This window comes from Cryptotermes secundus, unplaced genomic scaffold (assembly GCF_002891405.2).
Source record: "Cryptotermes secundus unplaced genomic scaffold, Csec_1.0 scaffold1229, whole genome shotgun sequence".
Taxonomy (NCBI): Eukaryota; Metazoa; Arthropoda; class Insecta; order Blattodea; family Kalotermitidae; genus Cryptotermes; species Cryptotermes secundus.
Window position 1 is genome coordinate 48,390 of NW_019723925.1, and position 19,575 is coordinate 67,964.

The window sequence follows — 19,575 nt, forward strand, 5'->3', positions numbered from 1 at the left end:
GAGCGGAATGTTGCCATGGGAACAGAAGCCGCTATTGCTCCAACTTTAGCAGTAAAAGTTGTTTTTACTAACCTTCAATTTATCATTCTCCTATTTCCCCTATTCTCTCCCTCTTCTGCCCTCCTCTCCCTTAAAATGCATCTGTACGCTTTATCGACTGGCCATTCTTATCCCCGCATATAAGAAAGCAGGCGATTGGAAACGAAACTCGAGACATAATGTAATAATGAAAGATCAGTAGACGTGAAAATTGGCAATCTGAGTATAAATCAGTCTCTTTGGGATTTATTTATAACATGCTCGGTGAATTTAGGGCACAAAAGGTAGAAAGAAAGAAAGAAAGTCTGACGACGCGAACACGATGCGTCACTTAACATAAGCGGAGCTTATAAAACTTATATGCATTTTTGCAGCAAGCAACCATAACTGTAATTACGACATTCAGCACACATGTTCTTGAGGGCCAAAATTATAATTTTGCCATCAGTTTTGTATGGGTATGAAACTTGGTCTCTGACATTAAGGGAGCAACAAAGACTGAGGGTGTTTGCGAACAGGGTAATGATTAGAATATTTGGATCCAAGATGGATGAAATAATGGGAGAGTGGAGAGAATTGCATAATGAAGCGCTTCATAACTTGTACTCTTCTTCAAGTACAATTAGAATGAGAAAGTCAAGAAAGATGATATGGGCAGGGTGTGTAGCAGGAATGGGAGAGAAGAGGATTACACAGGGTTTTGGTGGAAAAGACAGAAGGAAAGACTACAGTAGAAAGACCTAGATGTAGTTGGGAGAATAATATTAAAACGGATCTTAGAGAAATAGGATGGGGTACGGATTGAATTCATCTGACTCAAGATAGAAACCAGAGGTTGGCTCCTGTGAACACGGTAATGAACCTTCGGGTTCCATAAAATTTTGGGAAGTTCTTGCGTAGCTGAACGACTGGTTACTTTTCAGGAAGAACTCAGCTCGACTTAGCTAGCTAGCCGGCCGGCCTGTCGGTACGTCAGGGTTCTCGCTAAGGGTAGATGTGTAAACCGCGTGCGCTCCTCCACGGACCCTACAACGTTTCCAGGTGCTCATTCATCACGCTATATGTTCTAAGTAACAGCCTTGTAAAATCAATTACAGGCTGCAACTACATAGCAGGTGGACGATTTCTTGACTAGCTGAGAGACTGCTAGATTCTCCAGAACGATTCTTCTCTATGAAGTTAGCTAATCTGACAATATTTCCTCCGAAACGCCCCCTGGTTCACGGATACGTCAGAAGAGCCGCATCCAGCATTCAATTAAAAATAATTGCCACCTCCCCTGGTCGCCGTTTCTATCGCCTATGATGGATGTCTCGTAACATTACTCGACATATATATATATATGTGTGTGTACTAGATGAATAGGTTTCACTTAACTGGAAAGATCATTAGGGGACATATGTGCAGCTTGACAAACAGTGAAGTCCTAACGTACACATAATCACTTCTGTTGCGATAAGAGTAATAAAATATAGTGGCGTGTCGCCTAAGAGTCAGAATATCTGAGTCCATTGCTAGGCAACGGCTCGGTAGCCACGGTTCCATATCGTTATCGGGGTGACGATGAAACGGGTTCATACGGCAACGAATGGACTAGCTACCGGTGCACAGAACACGTGAAACGGAACCGCTGAAGAGGGTGTCTTCTAGTCCGCCCGACTATAGACTATAAGGCTAATGTCACACGAGCGCTGAAAACANAAGAGACCAGACCAGACCAGACCGGAGGCCCGTGTGGAGGCGGGGCCGAGTACCTCCACCGTGACCCTGCGAGTCGTAAGAGGCGACGAAAAGGGAAGTCTCAAATCTGAGACAGTAAGATATGGTCTCGAGTCCCAAGGGACTCAGACCCTAGAAAGACTGCACTGGCAAGGGCCAGCAGTATATACAAAAGGCAGACCCGTCCTCTCGTCAGAGAGGGCGCCCCACAAAAACAAGTGTCAGTCGCAGTGTGACTTGGACTTGGACGAGACCGGAGCGGAGAACAGAACAGAGGGGAAAGGAGCAGAGCCGAGAGCAAAAGAAACCAGCTCAGATAAGAACCAGAAGACGACAGACTAGCCACGTGGCATCTCCTGGAAGACGTGATTTCTGAGTGATTGTAATTGCAGTTGTAAACGGCTTCGTCTAATCCGGAACCCATTCATTTCTCGTCGCGTTACCAGGACACGTGACAGTATGTTAATTCAGATGGTATCTTGAAAGGCCATACTTGATTTCCAGTGATGCTGGAGTGATGTAATTTAGATAATACCAACATAAAGAACTGCTGTAAACAAATTTCGGTAAGACTACCCAACCTCAATGCCTTGAGCAATTGTGCAACGACAGTTACATGCACAGTAAGGCACTAAACTTGACAAAATAACCACATGCCGCAAGTTGTTTCATTCTTTTTATTTTAGTTTTCTTTCTTCTCCTTATATCAATACTTTACTTTCTGTCATTAATCTTCTTCTGTTCTTCATTCATTCTTATTTTACGTTTATCAGCACTCTTCTGGCTATCTCCAATCGTAACTTCATTCATTATTGGAGGGGGTGGGTTTCCCCATGCACCCCGACCAACTGATCTTCAGTCGTAGCTTGCCCATACAGAAAAATCGCTACTGCAGTTTGGCGAACAATTGTTGTTGCTCGCGATTGTTGCTTACATTTAACGTCGCTAGTTCCTTGGACTCACACAGACGTCGTTTTTGTGACTCTCAGAATATACGTCGTTGTCATGGTTGCCATAAAATACCGTGGCGTGTGGACCCATTGCTAGGCAACGGTTCTGAAAACAGTCATGTTTCCACGGCAATGCAGTACAACAATAATGGGAATTCTAACAGACACGAACGCAACAATGGCACAGCAACAGAGAAACGGTGTTTTCTACGCGATCCGCGCCGATATCCTATAAGCAGGACAGTTAGTGAGAGTTGAGGTATGAATGTGTGAGAGAGTGAGAGCCAGCATAGTTACTCCCCATTAGAGGGTGAGTGACCGGCAGTAGTCAGACCCTCTTCTCCTCGAAGAAGGGGCCCCATTTCTAAACATGTAAAAGTCTGGAAAGATAAAAACTATGGTCATGGGTCCCATCGGGGCCTGGTACCAAGAACGACTGTGCTGGCGAGGACCTGCAGCAATTTACTGAACTGAGGAATGAGTTGAGTTGGGTTAGTTGGTTGATGAGTGAGTGAGTGAGTGAGTGAGTTAGTCAGTGAACTTCTGCGGTTCAGTCGTTGTGAGCAGAGCTCTTGCTACGAGAAACTGGTAGGTGAGACCGGGCCAGGTCGGAACCCAGAGGAAAGGGAAAATGGCCGTTGAAGCCGCAACCGAGCAACGGCTAGTAAAGACGTGACTGTGGACACTAGTGTGCGTGTGTAACAGTGTACTGTAAAGTGTAGTCATGCGGTGTATCGAAGAGTCCAATAAATCCCATCGTCAATCCAAACCCTGTCTATGGTCACTCCATCACATGACAGTACATTAAGGTTAATTAATTCGGACTAATTGCAAGCGAACCCATGTCCAAATTAGTGAAAGTCCGAATTGTAGAAGTGCTGCTGAAAATATGTGCAGGGAAGCTATAAAATGGACTTGGCGTGTCTTTTTAGAAAATACAGCATTCTTCTGCCGCTTAGATTGCATATCATAAAATAAATTTACTTGTCATAAAATGTAAAAATGTGAGTTACCACATGAGTCTTAAAAACGTATTAGGTAGCGACAGTGTGATCATTAAATTCGTAATGCCCCCCCCCCCACAAGTTCGAATTATCGCGAATTCCATGTTAGTGAAATCCGAATTAGTGAGGTTTCACCGTACTTCTTTTATGAGAGGGATTACATTGACTTTGACACGAACCGCAAAATTCATTTTTTCCCCCCCGGGGTCGTCTCTCCAAGAGGACCTTTTTTCCTAGAAAAAGTAAATTGTCCATGTTCTTAATTAAGCGTCACGTTATGAAGAAGTACGGTACAGTTGAATTATACCTCATCGCTTTGGTTTGGACGCTAGATGAAGGTGAATGATCAGCTACACGCCCTAGCTGATTTAACCCCTGGGAAAGAGCATCCGGTTCGCATTCAGTAGGAGCTTGGGTGGGCCCCAGGGCCCGTCTGAACGCTGTGAAGAAGAGAGAATATTGACTTTGTGATTGATAGTGTAACGGACCAAAAATGAAACAATTCAAAATAGAGAGAATATTCTTTCCCCTTCCGGGAATCGAACACAGATTCATAGATTGAGCAGCCAATGCCGTAAGACTCCCTGGATCAGGTTTTACTTAACTAAAGAAACCATTAGAAGCTACAGGTGTAATCTGACAAGCAGTAGATTTTTAACCGATGTATAATCACTTCCGTTTGAACGGCACAGACAAAAACAGTGTTAATGACAACCTGATAGCTCTGATCTGGCATCCGATAGTTCTAGCGTCATGTAATTTGAATAACATGCCAGTTCATCTTCTTAGATAAGTGAAATCCAAACCATTAATGTGGTCATTTTATCTACCAATGTCTGGAGGAAAAATAAACACATTAAGTTAATGTTCATCAGCCGAAGACTGGAAGACGCCGCACAGCGCAGTTAGTCCCATGCCTTTTGGGTGGACAGAGATTGTGTTCAGTTTATATTCACCCAAGAAGTTGAACTGCGAAGAAGACGGGACAGAAATGAAATTACTCCGCGTTTCCTCTGTGATGATTCTATTACTGATTATTATTGACGGTTATGGTAGTAAATTTGATTGTAATAAAGGTTTCTGTAGGAAAGAATGTGGTAGATACTGGAATGCATGGTGTTACGTCAGAGGCGTCACAGATGATGAGAAATATATGCATTGTACCAGAGATGATCAGTGCAATGGCGCATGGAAGTGTGAGGGGATCTGTGGATGGCCAGAAATCTGAATATAAGTGAAAAAATCAGGCGTGATTTGTGTCCGCTTGATTCACATATCAGATCTGTGACAGGACTCGTTGAAACAGTGGTAATAAAATATAGTTTCATATGCAGCTTGGAACAGTGCCTGTATTTTCAGCATTATTTGTGGCTGTGTGTAGTGCAGTTTGTATAAGTTAGTACGCATAACTCATCACTTTACGGGGGGAAATACGTTTATTTAAATGCAAAAGTTTAATTAACTTACAGCGAATTTTGGTGAGAATATTGAGTGGTTCAGTGTTCTTGGTTAATACAAAAAGGCCTGCGTATATATTGTAACGTGTTTAGTTACTGAAGACGCCGTTCGGATTCTTAATTGGTTTATTTAATAACCTATAAGTCTTGGCTACAGTTAAGTATACACTGTTACGGGTTTACATACTTTAGAACCCTACGCACAGATCTCTTCACACTATCACGATTCACTCGTTACAACTGAACTCGGTGACTACTACAATTCAACTGGCCTCGTAGGCATTGCACTTCTCTTATAAACCCTCAGCCGGACAACGGGAAACGTCTCGCTTCCTTGTTGCCTAGTCGCCGTGTTTGCCGATAGCAAAGGTGAGTCTACAGAATATGTATATGTATGTATAGATTTCCGAATTACGCGACAGATCCCTTCCAAGCACTTATAACGCAACTCGGATTCAGGCATTTCATTCATTTAATTTTATTCCCATTCATTCTAGCAATTTACCATTCAAATTCTTTTTCTTTTAGAGAGTTAATTTAATCAGCTTTAGTTTGCCCCCCCCCCCAAATATTAAATTTTATAAATTTGCATGAGATCGTCTTAACGTGAAATTCGCGTAATTCGAAATTGCTTAACTCGAGGGATACTTGTAGGCTACGAAATAGTAATTATGTTGGAATTCAAACGCTAATTAAAGAAACCAGTAGTCTAAAGGAAGATAGAAAAGGTGACCGAAGCTGTGCTACTGTTCACAGACGTGCACAAACCAGCGAATAGAAGTTGACGGCTGGGGCTGTCATTGTTAGGCAACGGCTCGGTATCAACGGTTCCGTATCGTTGTCGGGGGTGACCATGAAACAAGTTAACGTGACAACGCATACAAAACAGACGTTACCACGGAAATGAAAGCAGTGCTAGTGCAGTTTCCGCGAGGCATAGAACACGTGAAACGGAACCCTTGAAGAAGGTGTCTTCTAGTCCGTCCGACGGTAGAATAAAAGAGATCAGAGCGGAGACGAGAACAGAACCTCCCCATGTGGAGGCGGGGTCGAATACCTCCACCGTGACCCTGTGTGTCGTAGGAGGCGACGAAAAGGGAAGTCTCAAATCTGAGACAGTAAAATATGGTCGCGAGTCCCAAGGGACTCAGACCCGAGACAGACTACGCTGGCAAAGGCCAGCAGCATATACAAGAGACAGACTCGTCCTCTCGTCAGAGAGGGCGCCCCACAGAAACAAGACCGTAACTGTCAAACGGTAATAATTATTTGGTCATGAGCCCTAGATGGGCCTCGACACCAAGACTTACTGACTGACTGACTGACTGACTGACTGACTGACTGACTGACTGACTGACTGACTGACTGACTGACTGACTGACTGACTGACTGACTGACTGACCGACCGTCAGTCGCAATGTGACTTTGACTTTAACTTGAGAACAGAAGCGAATCACAACTATGTGATAGACAGACTGACTGACCGTCAGTCGGGATGTGACTTGGAGAGCAGAGGCGAAAGGAGCAGAAGAGACCAGCTCAGCTAAGAACCAGAAGACGACAGACTAGCCACGTGGCATCTCCTGGAAGACGTGATTTCTGAGTGCTTATAATTGCAGTTGTAAACGGGTTATCCAATAAACAGCTTCGTCTAATCCGGAACCCATTCATTTCTCGTCGCGTTACCAGGACACGTGACAGTATCTATAAGAGTACATGCTTTCTCATCCCAGAAGACACTAATTTTGCAGTTATGTCCGTGAGAACCTCAAATCTCACATACGAATATTCTGAATAATAATAATAATAATTCCAGAATATTTGCCGGCTGCGTGAATGATTCCAGAAGTGTCTGGCGTGTACCTGTGTTCTGCTGGTAGTGACATGTGCCGCTGGTTTTCTCATCTTTCCTCCACCCGAACTGAGAAACTTCTAGACGTACGTAAAACTCGATTTTGAAAAGGGATTTCTTTATATCATGATAAATTATTGTCAGAGAATTATTAAAGCAAGTGGGATTAAGACAAGATACTGTAACGGAAAATCCTTTAGATTAGAGGCAGAGTCTACATTTCTCTTTCCTAGTGTAGCCCTATATTTGTGTCTTGTAGACAGATTCGTTTTCCGTACAGTTAAGCCCGTTGCGAGTTATTTCTGGCGAAGGCCAAATGATTCTTGGAGGTTTCACCGCACGCGATATTCCAGTGCCTTTTAAACGGAACGGCCTGTCATGCACAAGGAAATGTTGGCAGATACGCTGTGTTCACGTACACGTTTCCCAGGAAATAGCACAGATGTCGGCAACATAACACAATAACTCAATCCTTGCATCGTGTTCAGGAGGTTCCATCATTGTTTGGTTATTTCCTCTACGAAAACAGAAATGCTGTTACGTACAGATTACAGGACCTTATGGTATGCATCCTGTTGTGTGCTATTTACGAAAAGGTATCATTTGGGACAGTCGCACAACAAACAATCAAAAGGAAACAAAATAGGCTCTGTTATGTAGACATTTGTTTTATTCGTTTTTGGTGGTATTGCTACATGTTTCGACCCTTTTCCTGAGTAAGTTTCAGGAGTTTCGCACCCTCACAAAACAACGCATTTAGCCTAGTTTCTTAATTTAATGAGGGAAGATAGAATTATAGTATTATCATTATCCTTATTATTAAAGTACATGTCAATAATGCAGCAATATAAAAGACATCAAGAATATGTCACTCATTAAAAATGTATTTTAATACTTTATGATGTTAAAATCATTAAAATATCAATAGGACACTAAACGTATATTTTTTGAGGCACAATGGATCACTGTGGTCGCGGTGCAAGGGCCAAGAAGGCCCACCCCTTATACATTCATTAAAAAGTATATTTTACATATTAAAGGTGATTATCAAAATTTCTAAAATGTCTCCAGTTTTACATGTATCTTTTTCTAGTTTACGACATGTTTCGGCCTCACATGGGCCATCATCAGGTGATTTTTCTTTTTGATTTTGGGGAGACCACTGCACTGTTCACTTCTTCACCGTGCTCCCATGCACGTCAATGTTTAGTTCTGTCTCATGACTGGAATGCTGACGTTGCATTCTTTTGTGCGGCTATCATAGTTCTCTTGTGTACGTGTCACTATTGCGGTCTTTCTGCATACTTTCTGTACAAAACTTAAGAGCCTAGATTTATGGACCTATTGGAGGAAAATTCGAAGGTTTGATTACAGATAAACTACTAAGGTTGAAAGCACTAGTGTGACCTACAGAATGGCGGTAAATTTTAAAGGTACTTGGGAGACCAGTTAATATGTAACCACCATAAAGTGGATCGTTGATTGGATTCAGCTGGTTCATGATTCGATCCAACATTAAGCTGCTGTGAACATTATGATGGACTTCTGTTCTCGTAAAAGCGAACAATTTCTTGGTCAGAATAGTTGAATACTCGTATAATCAGCTTTTCAAACAAGAGCCTTCAGTGTGGAGTGATCTATTTGTGTGTCCCCCAGGAGTGAGGACTCGTTTGCACTATACCTGAGCACAATGCCGTGGTTAGCGGTGCCCTGGGAACAGGAAGAGAGGCGTCGCGAACTTGCGGCGCTGCTCGGCGTCCAAGGCATCCCGACGCTAGTTCTACTTGATGCAGACGGTAGCGTCATCACGGCGGACGGAAGAGGCGAGGTGAATGAGGATCCGCTAGGGGAGGTGAGTCACTCGGACAGTAACAGGTTTTGCCCTAGGATTTTGGTTGGCAGGTTGAATACGGCTCCCCAAGGCACGCCTTATCTCTGCCGTGTTTCGCCAGGACGCGACTATGCGCACAGTTACACTGACTGGACTGCTGCCTGAAATTCTTCGGCCACAGCAGTAGCGCACGATCAATTACTTCCGAACATTTTGGCATTTCAGAGGACGTACTGAGGCCAAGAAAGGAGTCGGTATAGCGACTGGCTACGGGCTGGATGAGTGAGGGGTCGCAGTTCAAGCCCCGGTGGGGGTAAGAATTTTCACTTCTCCGCGTCGTCCAGACCGGCTCTGGGGCCCATCCAGCCTCTTATCCGATGGGTACTGGGGCTCTTTCCCCGGGGGTAAAGCGGTTGGGGAGTGAAGCTGACCACTCACCTTCAACTAGGGTCGAGGTCAAGAAAATGTGAATCTATACATCCACTCCCCCATATGCCTTCCTGGCATAGTGCTTAATTAGTTAAGCACAGGGATAACTTTACCTTTTATTGAGGCCAAGAAGATATACATAATTTTTACCAAATACACTGTGCGGTACTGATGTGGCTCAGTCGGTATAGCGACTAGGCTACAGGTTGGATGAACGAGGAGTCGGGGTTTCGATTGCTGGCAGGGCAAAAGATTTTTCTCACCTCCACAGCGTCCAGACCGGTTCTGGGGTCCACCCAGCCTCCTGTGCAATGGGTTCCGGTGGCTGTTTCCCCCGGGGGTGAAGCGGCAGGAGTGTGAAGCTAATCATTAATCTCTGCTTAGTGCCGAGGTTGAGAGTGGTGGAGCTGTACCTCAACTTCCCCATACACTTTAATGGCGTGGCGCTTAATTAATTACCCAGGGATAACCTTCCTTTTACCTTTACCCTGTGCAATATTGAGCCAATTAGAGTCAGTATGGACTGCGGTGAAAACCAGAGATGTTGAGTCAATTTGATTTCTACTGAGAGATTCCTAACAGGGACTTATGGCTCACACATTGCGATACTGTGTTTGAGAACCCCTTTTTCATATATACGGGTGTCCTTGTCGGACTGCGTGCACTGTGAGGTGAACATAATGACGTAATCAACAACCAGCGAGGTAAGAAATTTACTCTTACTAAATTATCTCGCAGAAACGTGTTATTTTAGGCGACTGCAACATTTTGCAGCTCTGACTGGGAGTGCCTCAGTGCGGTAGTCGACAAACACAGGAGTATTCTGGAAGTTACTAACGGCAACATCGCAAGTTAATAGCCAAATTCCGTGATATAAAGCTATGACTATATCTGACTCGTAAGCTTGCATATTCGAATCTGTTTTAACCTTCTGAAGCACTAATCTTTTCTAAAATTAAAAAATCCAGGTTCTGCTTCACAGGAAACAACTGCGTCTCCATTACAAAGACCAATCGGGCCAAACTGTTTAGGGAAATAATCGCGGTTTAATCTGATAATCACAACTAACGAACTCCATGGAGATGAGCCCTCTTGAGAAGCCGCCGGTTGTGCAGCTATTCTGAGGATCGGTCGAAATATAAATAATGCCAAGTTTTGGTGTGACTATAGACGGGGTTTGGACTGGTAATTGGATTTACCGGGCACATAGGGTGAGGGCACACCAAGGAAACTGGCAACCTCAACGCAACCCGAACTTCCGAGAATCGTTATCACATGTGAAACGGAACTGAGCAGCGCACATTGAAGGAGACGGCAAGGCAACTCCCGGGTAACTGAGCGGGCCAGCTTCTCACAGTTACGTCGCAGCGTAGTTTCCAAGTTTCCGCTGTTCTAACGTGCTCCGGTGATTCATTTGCTTCTTTGGGTGTTATGAAATGTTGATGAAGCTGCTAATTTTGTTTTTGTGCAGTTAACTGAGCAGGACGGGCGCTACCAGATTTTCTGAGAAGTAGTGGGTCTGGAACGGGGTCCACTCAGCCTCGTGAGGACAATTGAGCTATTTCATGAAAATAGCGGTTCCGGTGTAGAAAACCGAGATTAACGGCCGTTGGTATCCGTTGCGCTGACCACGCGACAACCTCTATCCGCAAAAGTTGGAACTAACTTCGCCGACAAGTGACGGTCGCTCGGCCGGTATAGTTCGCTCGCGCACTACAGGCCATGGAGTTTGTTTTGTTGTTTTAACTGAGCAGGAGCATGGTACATATGACAAGTGCCACGCAAACTATGCTAGGCGGGACAAAATAGATTTGGCTTGGGAGAGAATTTCTCATGAGAGGAAGGAGTCTGGATCATGGTTAAGTTATTTCGAAACAATATAAGCACCTGCATTTAAATTGTTACGGAAGAACGGATGGACCCAATATTTTCCTAATATTGTATTTTAGAATCCTTTTGCCTTAATATATCATTTATTAAACATATATTTCCGTCTTAGGTGCAACTTATTATCCAGACACATCGAAAACACCATTGTTCTATTGTTGTGGGCGTCACCTAGCAACGGCCGCTGTTTACACACTCACCGCTTAGTAACGGGTCTATACGCATATTGTGGATGATAAAGCAGAGGGAAGAGCCCTCGGTAGGCAACGAAAAGTAGGCCGGGTGGGCCCCAGAGGAGAGAGAAATCTCTTGCGCATGCAATTACCGAACCCCGATTCCTTGGTCATCTAACGTAGACATTATACTGACTGAGCTGTTCCGGCTCTCAATATTAAATGGATCTTACGCCCAATTTTCCGGAAATATTATTTTTTGCTTGCTGACTGCTGCTTTTATAGTAAATATTTAGTCTTGATTAAATGTTCACAGTTCATAGAGGACATGCTCCAGAAAAGAGCCTAGAAAGAATTTATGTACATGTTTTATCTGGGGAATGCAATTAATTTTTATAGTTAAACTTAAATACATTTGATATATAGATAAATCCAGTATTTTGAAAACTACTGGAATAGGAAAAAACATACTTGCAATTATTTTGCTAACCATTTTTCACAGCATAGACAGTTACGTTAAATGAAATATAAATTTTACAACAACAAATTACGATAAAGAATGAACATTATAAAAACAGCTGGAATATATACATAATCAAATTCTTGCAAGTTTTATAGATTTTCATATTCAGCAAGAGAGAATATCGAGGGGGGGGTGCATATAGGATATTGGTGGGGAAGCCAGAAGGAAAGAGACCGCTAGGAAGACAAAGACATAGGTGGGCGGATAATATTAAAAAGGATTGTGGAGAGATAGGATGGAATGGTGTGGACTGGATTGATCTGGCTTAGGATAGGGACCAGTGGAGGGCTCCTTTGAACACGGCGATGAACCTTCGGGTTCCATAAAATGCTGGGAAGTTTTTGAGTAGCTGCAGAACTGGCAGCTTCACAAGAAGGGCTCATCTATGGCTATGAAGTTAGTTTTTCTTTTATTGCTAGTGGGGTGGGACTAAGTCCCTTGTACTGCGGCCACTTCTGGCCTATTGTACCAGCCCCAGATGATAGGTGAGGGCGATTGTGGAGCAATTGGTGGAATGAAGATTGGCAGGGGAAACCGAAGTACTCTGAGATAACCTGCTCCAGCGCCATTTTGTCCACCACGAATCCCACTTGACCAGACCCGGGATCGAACTCGGGCCGCCGCCGTGGGAAGCCAGCGACTAACCGCTTGAGCTATGGCACGGCCCTGAATTAGGTTACTTCCGATTGTTCTAATAAGGAGAAAGCTGTGAAAGTTTCGTTGCACAAACCGACGGCGTAGTGAACTTACTGTGTCCGGGGCTCGGGTCTTATTGGGGTGATAATGAACCCCTGGATTCAGCTCTTGATCAACTGAGCGACTACCAGTTTCTCAAGTAGGACTCTGCTCCTTGAATATGTTGAACTTTACCAAAGAAACTAGTGAAATGCTACGTTTGGAGCATGGCTTTGTATGGGGCTGAAACTTGGACACCTAGGCCAGTAGATCAGAAACATCTGGAAAGCTTCGAAATGTGGTGTTGGAGAAGGATGGAGAAGATCAGTTGGACCGATTATGTGAGATATGAAGAAGTGTTATTTAGAGTCGGTGAGGAGAGGAATATCCTACACGAAATAAGAAAACGGAAGGCTAATTGGATTGGTCATATCTTACGCAGTAACTGCCTTCTAAAAGAAGTTATTGAAGGAAAGATAGAGGGGCGGATAGAATTGACCAGAAGACGAGGAAGAAGACGTAAGAAGATGCTGGATGACCTTGGGGACAGAAGAGGATATTTTCATTTGAAGGAGAAAGCTCTAGATCGCATCAAGTGGAGGAACTGTTTTGGAAGAGACTGTGGACCTGTCGTCTGACAGATTACAGATGAATGAATGAATGGATATGAATCACTTTGAGCGTAGAAGCCGGTAAGGAAAACGGGTGCAGATGGCGGTAACATGAAGTCACCTACATTTTCTTTAAGTTGGCTGTTTTTGCGTGCTGTTTATAATTGCCATTCTTTTTCCGTGTGGAGTTGAAATGAATATAAATTGAACATCCAGTTTTATTTTCTCTGTTACAGAACTTTCCATGGCGACCAAAGCTCGTTAACATCCTGACAGAGAGGTACGCTGCAAAACTACACGACTACCCAGCAATCATCTTGTTTGTTGGTAAGATTAAAGTGTATTCGCCAAGTAACTCCGACTTTATTGTGTTACGCAAAAATTTCGTTTTAGGAAAGGGACGCTTCCTTAAAAGGATATTCTTTGAGAGAAAATACGTTAGACTGAAACAAATTACCAGTTATAGTACAGAGGCATGTGACAGTACATGCGTAAACATCGCAGTGGTGACGCAAGATATGTTTTGTTTACTGTAACCACGTTAACAACCGCCTCTGTGGTCTAGTGGTCAGCGTTCCTGGCTACAGGTCCAGAGGTCCGGGTTCCCGGTGATACCAGATTTTCTGAGAAGTATTGGGTCTGGAACGGGGTCCACTCAGCCTCGTCATGATAATTGAGAAGCTGTTTCAAGTAAATAGCGGCTCCGGTCTAGAAAACCGAAATTAACTGTCGTGGGGATTCGTTGCACTGACCACGTGACACCCTCTATCCGCAAAAGTTGGCACTAACTTCGCCGACAAGCGGCGGTCGCTCGGTCGGTATAGCTCGCTTGCGGACTAAATTCACGGAGTTTATAATCACGTTAAGAGCATCTCACACTGCCAGCCTGTAGCGTCTTGTGATAGGATAGTGGACAATGCGGGGAAGGATGCGCAGAATTGTTACGGAGGGGCTGAGGAAAGCCACGAAGGGCCTCTTGTGTAGAAGATGATGTCTGAAATATTTTAGATCGGATTGACTGGTTTTCATCTAGCGTGAAATGATTACACGTATTCCACTCGAGAAGATAACGTTGTTTGAATTCTCCTACGGAACATTCACTCGTGTGGAGTCCATGAAGGGAGGAGATGGAGTCTAATTTATAATCAGATTTTATGAGAATCATCTGCTGGGGCAAGAAGAAACAGCAGTTGGTGGGTGCTGCTGGGTTCTCACGTGTTCCGGGTGACACACAGGTTTACTACAGACAGCTGTTGGTTATCCGGGATAATGCAGATGGAAACCCACGAATAATCCGATTCTGCGTTTGACTTTAGACACGACGCCATTACAGAATTCAATATTTTAATCGATAGTAATATTTTAGGAAAAAAAAACTCCTGTACCCACTTTCTGAGAAGTAAAACTTCTTTTTTTCGTAAGTGCAGCTCCAACAGACGCATGTAACTGCCCTACATTCACGTCGTGTAAATGGAGGCCAGGCTCCCCTCTTTGAGAGTATGAAATGAGATATATGTAGGATCTGAGGTCCTCGCATGTCGCTTCACGGTTGAAGAGTAATTAAAGTAAGAAACCAGCATGGAGTAGGCAGAAAGTGTGTTCCTTCGAAACGTCGGTTGACTTTTAACGGGCTACACGGCGTTATATCCCAGAAGATAGAACTCTCCAATTGAGGTTTATGTTTTCGTTGCACGAATGGTCTCTCTCTGCGGATGAACGTAACTACAAATGAAATTTTCCTGTAGCTATGTGTTCACAAGTTCAAGCACCGAATCACTCTATAGTCACTTACATGAGGACGGTTCCACATAGTGATAAGAATGTAGTTCGCAGCTTATCATTTCGCGTAGTAGCATCAGCGTTAATAGGTTCGACTGCCGATCACGGTGGCCGCGCAGTCTAAGACTTGAACTGTCGTCCGCCCGCTCAAACACTGGGATCGTGGGTTCGACTCCCACTCAAGGCATGGATGTCTGTGTGCGTTTCTCTGTTTGTGCTGTCCTGTGTGCAGGTAGCGGCCTTGCGATGGGCTGATCCCCCGTCCAAGGAGTCTTACCGGCTGTGTAAAATATCAAGAAACTGAAAAATCGACCAAGGTCCAACAGAGGGCTGTAGAGCCATAGATAGGTTCGGCTGCAATTTGAAGTTTCAATAAATCCAAATTCTAAAGTGATATATAAAAACTCGCACTTTAAATATTTGTTTTCTCTTCAAACATGGATACTTTCACATCTGTATCGGCATGTGAACCTTTTGTTAAAAGCAAAAATACGCCAAGGATTTCGCAGGGGAATGTTTACGGCACGGTGATCACGTATTACAGCACATTCATGAATCACCTACATAAAGTCACCCTGGGTCAGGTTTAAGGCGGGAGCGACCCAGGGCCTTCACTAGACAGAAATAGAACCCGCAGATTTTATTGAGATATTTGCTTCTCTGAGTTGGTTGGTATGGTTCGTTATTAAAAGAAATAATGCCAAACAAAAGAGAATTTTCATAACCTAAATTTGTTTCCGGCCGAAAGGGCCCTCCGTATTTTAATTTCCCTGCAGCCCAGGCAATTATAAATCTAGCCTAGACGTCACCTCTCAGGAAGTTTCTCTCAAACCGTATGCTTACTATACTCAGCAAATAGGCCTAACATAAAGAAAATTAATAGAAGTAGCCTCTCGCCACAGTTGGCCGACTGATGCCATTAATTAGGTCTTGGGTCTGTTATTTTGTCGCTAGGCATGCAGGAAATTAACAGTAAACATATAGAACAGAATGTACTTAAATATGTATCATAGTAGTCTTGCAGATATGTAGCAGTCAGATGCGTTGTCGCGATTCGTACGTGTCAAGTGTGAGCTTGCGCTATCTCAGTGGCTTCAGATTACACTGATCTGGTCTATGTGGACATCTGTTAGGTGCCTAATTTGAAAAGATAATTCTTCCAAATCTAATTCACATTCCCTGGGTTATTTAATGACGCTTTCAGTAACGAGACTGTATAGCGTCAGATGGTAGGACAGACGAATTAGTAAAGATCTGGAAGGATACAGTCGTGACCTAATCGGAGTATTTATTATCCCGGGATTTGCATGGCGGGATTGAGGCAAAACTGACCTCCGTCAGGGTCGACGCTGATCAAACCAGAGATTCAAACTGAAAATCTCCAGAATAAAGTTTACAGCCTTACCTCTATACCAGTCTGTTCTGTTATTCACATTACACGATAAATACTAACTAAACACAATGAAATATCATTGATACTCAGAATAGAAATAATGCAATGAAATAAAAGTTACTTGTTCGTGACAACCAGGTAAAAAACAGGTTTGTATGTGTTAACGCAAGAAAACTCGTTGCTAAGGTAACCGAGAAGAGCGAAATTTCACAGCTTTTGCAAACATCGTAAACCTCCTGTTTTTGTATATACGTGTATCAGGGTAGCATCACTTTTCAAAAGTGAGGTTATTGTCATTTCCATTCATTCATGATTTCAAAAGGCCGAACACGTTTATAGAATTCTATACACTGGTAGGTCCGTGAGTATCTTCATAGCCGCTCTGTAAACAATCATGAAATGCACCAAAAATGGACAAAAGGGAATATAAAACCACTTGTATACAGAAATATTTCATAAGAACAGGCCTTGTAGCCGGTACTTACATGAGTAAGGCTGTAGCACTCGGGTTGAGGGAGGTGAACACCAGGCTTGTTTACTATGAAGACGTCAACAGCCGACACATGACACTCAACACGCCACTGTATAGTCTGCTGTTCAGACATGCTTTGTAATTGTAATTTTGTGAGGTGGGATGGGGTGACACTGAAACCACTTCGTAGCCATGCTTTGAAAAAGCGTCCTAAGCTATGGCTACGTCTAGTTACACCATAAAGAAATACACAGCTCAGTTCGGTCGTGTTTCATTGCCTGCCTGCAGTTGTCTTCTTTAGAATGCCGTCTGGAAATTCATGCCCGTGTAACCATATCGGTTTTGTTTTGGATGTTTGAGCTATACACCAGCAAGATAACAAATGTATAACTGCTTATACACTGCACAATTCCTATTTAATTGTTCGCGTATTTTGTTCCAGTAGGCCTGATAGTTTAGAAATATACAGTACAATAACGTTTTAACGATATATTTCAAGAACTGGCTATCGAATATAATACCTCTTCAGATCAAAATGTTTTACGAACTGGCTAACCACCTTCCTCCAAGCCTGTATTCTGGAACTCCACTGAGAATGAACTCGCAGCAAGAGAACTTTGCATGGTAAATGGAGGTATGATTATCTTTGCTGGCAGCGGAGAGAGAGAGAAAAGGAACGTGTTCTGAAAATGTATATGAGCATTAACGGTTGTGATTAACAGAACCAGGGATCTCCATGATAATGATCTTATGTTTTCTCATTATTATTTAGGACAGGATACCAAGACTGAGCCCCATTTCATTTCTTTGTTAAACGTAAAGTGAATTTTGGATAATTGCATGAGAATTCAATAGTTACTGCCCTTGCATGTTTTCAAAGATACATATAAGTAAAACTACGGATACAAAACTGGAGACAGTCTACGTTAACTAGTGCATTATAGCGACCATTAACCAAAGAGAGCTGAAGAATAATAGGAGCAGTTTATGTTAGCTTACTACATAATTCCAAAATATTTTTGCCCAAATAAATGTAATAAAATTTTGCTTGTCAGTGTTCTCATAAGTTCTCCAGATTTAAAATGCTTCCATTTAAAGTCATATTCTGAAGCCAGTGGGCGGGAAGTAGTGAACACAGGCTCGGGCAGGGATGAGAGGCAAGCCAAGAATGTTCCTTCTTCCTGGACTTTTGAAAACAATATTCGAATCTACAAGTAAAATGGAAGTATACCAAATATTAATACAACAATTTAAATACATTTTTATGAAACATATTCTTCTATCTCGAATATTCCGGGGCGATCCGTAAAAATATTCTTAAACGGCTTAGCCCAAAGATTGTAAGCAACTTAATCTGGCAGTAACCATGCGGTGCCCACAGCAGCGAGAGCCACTTTTTGAGCCAACAGAATCTGCAATGTCGAAAGTTTTCTTTGCGTTCAGAACTCCGTTGATTGCAATTTTCGTGTTTCAGTTTGTTGCGTCATGTTGCAACGTTATAATTAACTCTAGGTGCATTACGCCACGTTTAAGGCATTCTAGTTGGTGTAGAATTTCAGGAACTTCTGCACACTGTTGTTTTTTTTTTCCTATTGCTAGTGGGGTGGGACTAAGTCCCTTGTACTGCGGCCAGATGATAGGTGAGGGTGATTGTGGAATGAAGATTGGCAGGGGAAACCGAAGTACTTGGAGAAAACCTGCCCCAGCGTCAATTTGTCCACCACAAATCCCACTTGACCAGACCCGGGCCGCCGCAGTGGGAAGCCAGCGACTATTATTGTTTATTATTATTGGATGGGGTGGGTTTCCCCATGCACCGCGACCAGTTTGATCTATTGTACGTCCCCCTGTGATATTCTACCAGTCTCTATACCCTACCGATACTGGTGCGTACCATCAGTCCCGAATCAGCCAGCGAGTTCGGCCTCTGCTGGCTCAGCGGTATCTCGATGCTTCCCCCATCTACCAGAGGCGTTAGAGACTACTGTTGGGCGGGAAATGTCCTTAATTTAGCTCAGTGGCCTCCTTTGGAGACATTAGGTTCTTTTACGTGCCGTAAAGCTACGACACGGGACCCACGGTTTAAAGTCCCTCCCGGAGGACTTGTTCCCTGAATTTTTCCGCCCTTAAAAATTCCACGACCTCCGCCGGGTTTGAACCCGCGTACCTTGAGTCATGAGGTGGGAACGTTATCCCTAGACTACGGAGGCTGCTTAGCCAGCGACTAACTGCTTGAGCAATGGCACGGTCACACTGTTGAGTTACTTAAACTTGACAGCAATACTTTCAGGACGTTTAGACATGAACTCCAGAGCACTTTGGTTTGAGTAATTAATTGGATGTCTAATTTTGTAATTACCAGAGGGAGAGGAAGGAGAAATGGAGTTTGCTGAGTCGGTTCTCCTGCCTGCTGCAGAGCAGTTTGCCATGGTGACGGACAGCAATCACCGGGATGAGGACCGATTGCTGCATTTCTTTGTGGGCTGTGACGTAAGTATAGGGGGTTCTGAAATCGTACGAGCTAAAAGAACTTTACTCAGCCTGTTACAATATCTAATTTGTGGATCATTTAACTGTTATCTTTTAAATAGAATGGTCCCCCAGCGAGTCGCATATGTTATGGATACAAAGAGTGTTCAATTCAGATTGTGTGTAGTTCGTAGAGACTTGACTGTGACCCAACACAACCAAGTCTTGTCTTTCATTAGTTACCGAGTAATCCCATGTCTTGCTTCTGATCAGCTGGTAGGTGTCACTAGTGTTATAGGTGAGCCCAATTTT

At 43.4% G+C, this 19,575-nt stretch overlaps 1 protein-coding gene across 1 annotated transcript in view; it reads left to right on the forward strand.

Moving 5' to 3' along the window:
- LOC111862178 (nucleoredoxin) overlaps nt 1–19,575 on the forward strand; it is a 39,747-nt gene that overhangs the window by 16,565 nt on the left and 3,607 nt on the right. The window contains exons 3-5 of the mRNA XM_023847362.2: nt 8,678–8,873; nt 13,387–13,477; nt 19,157–19,284. Of these exons, the coding sequence (XP_023703130.1) occupies nt 8,678–8,873; nt 13,387–13,477; nt 19,157–19,284 (415 nt within the window). The remainder of the gene's footprint in view (nt 1–8,677; nt 8,874–13,386; nt 13,478–19,156; nt 19,285–19,575) is intronic.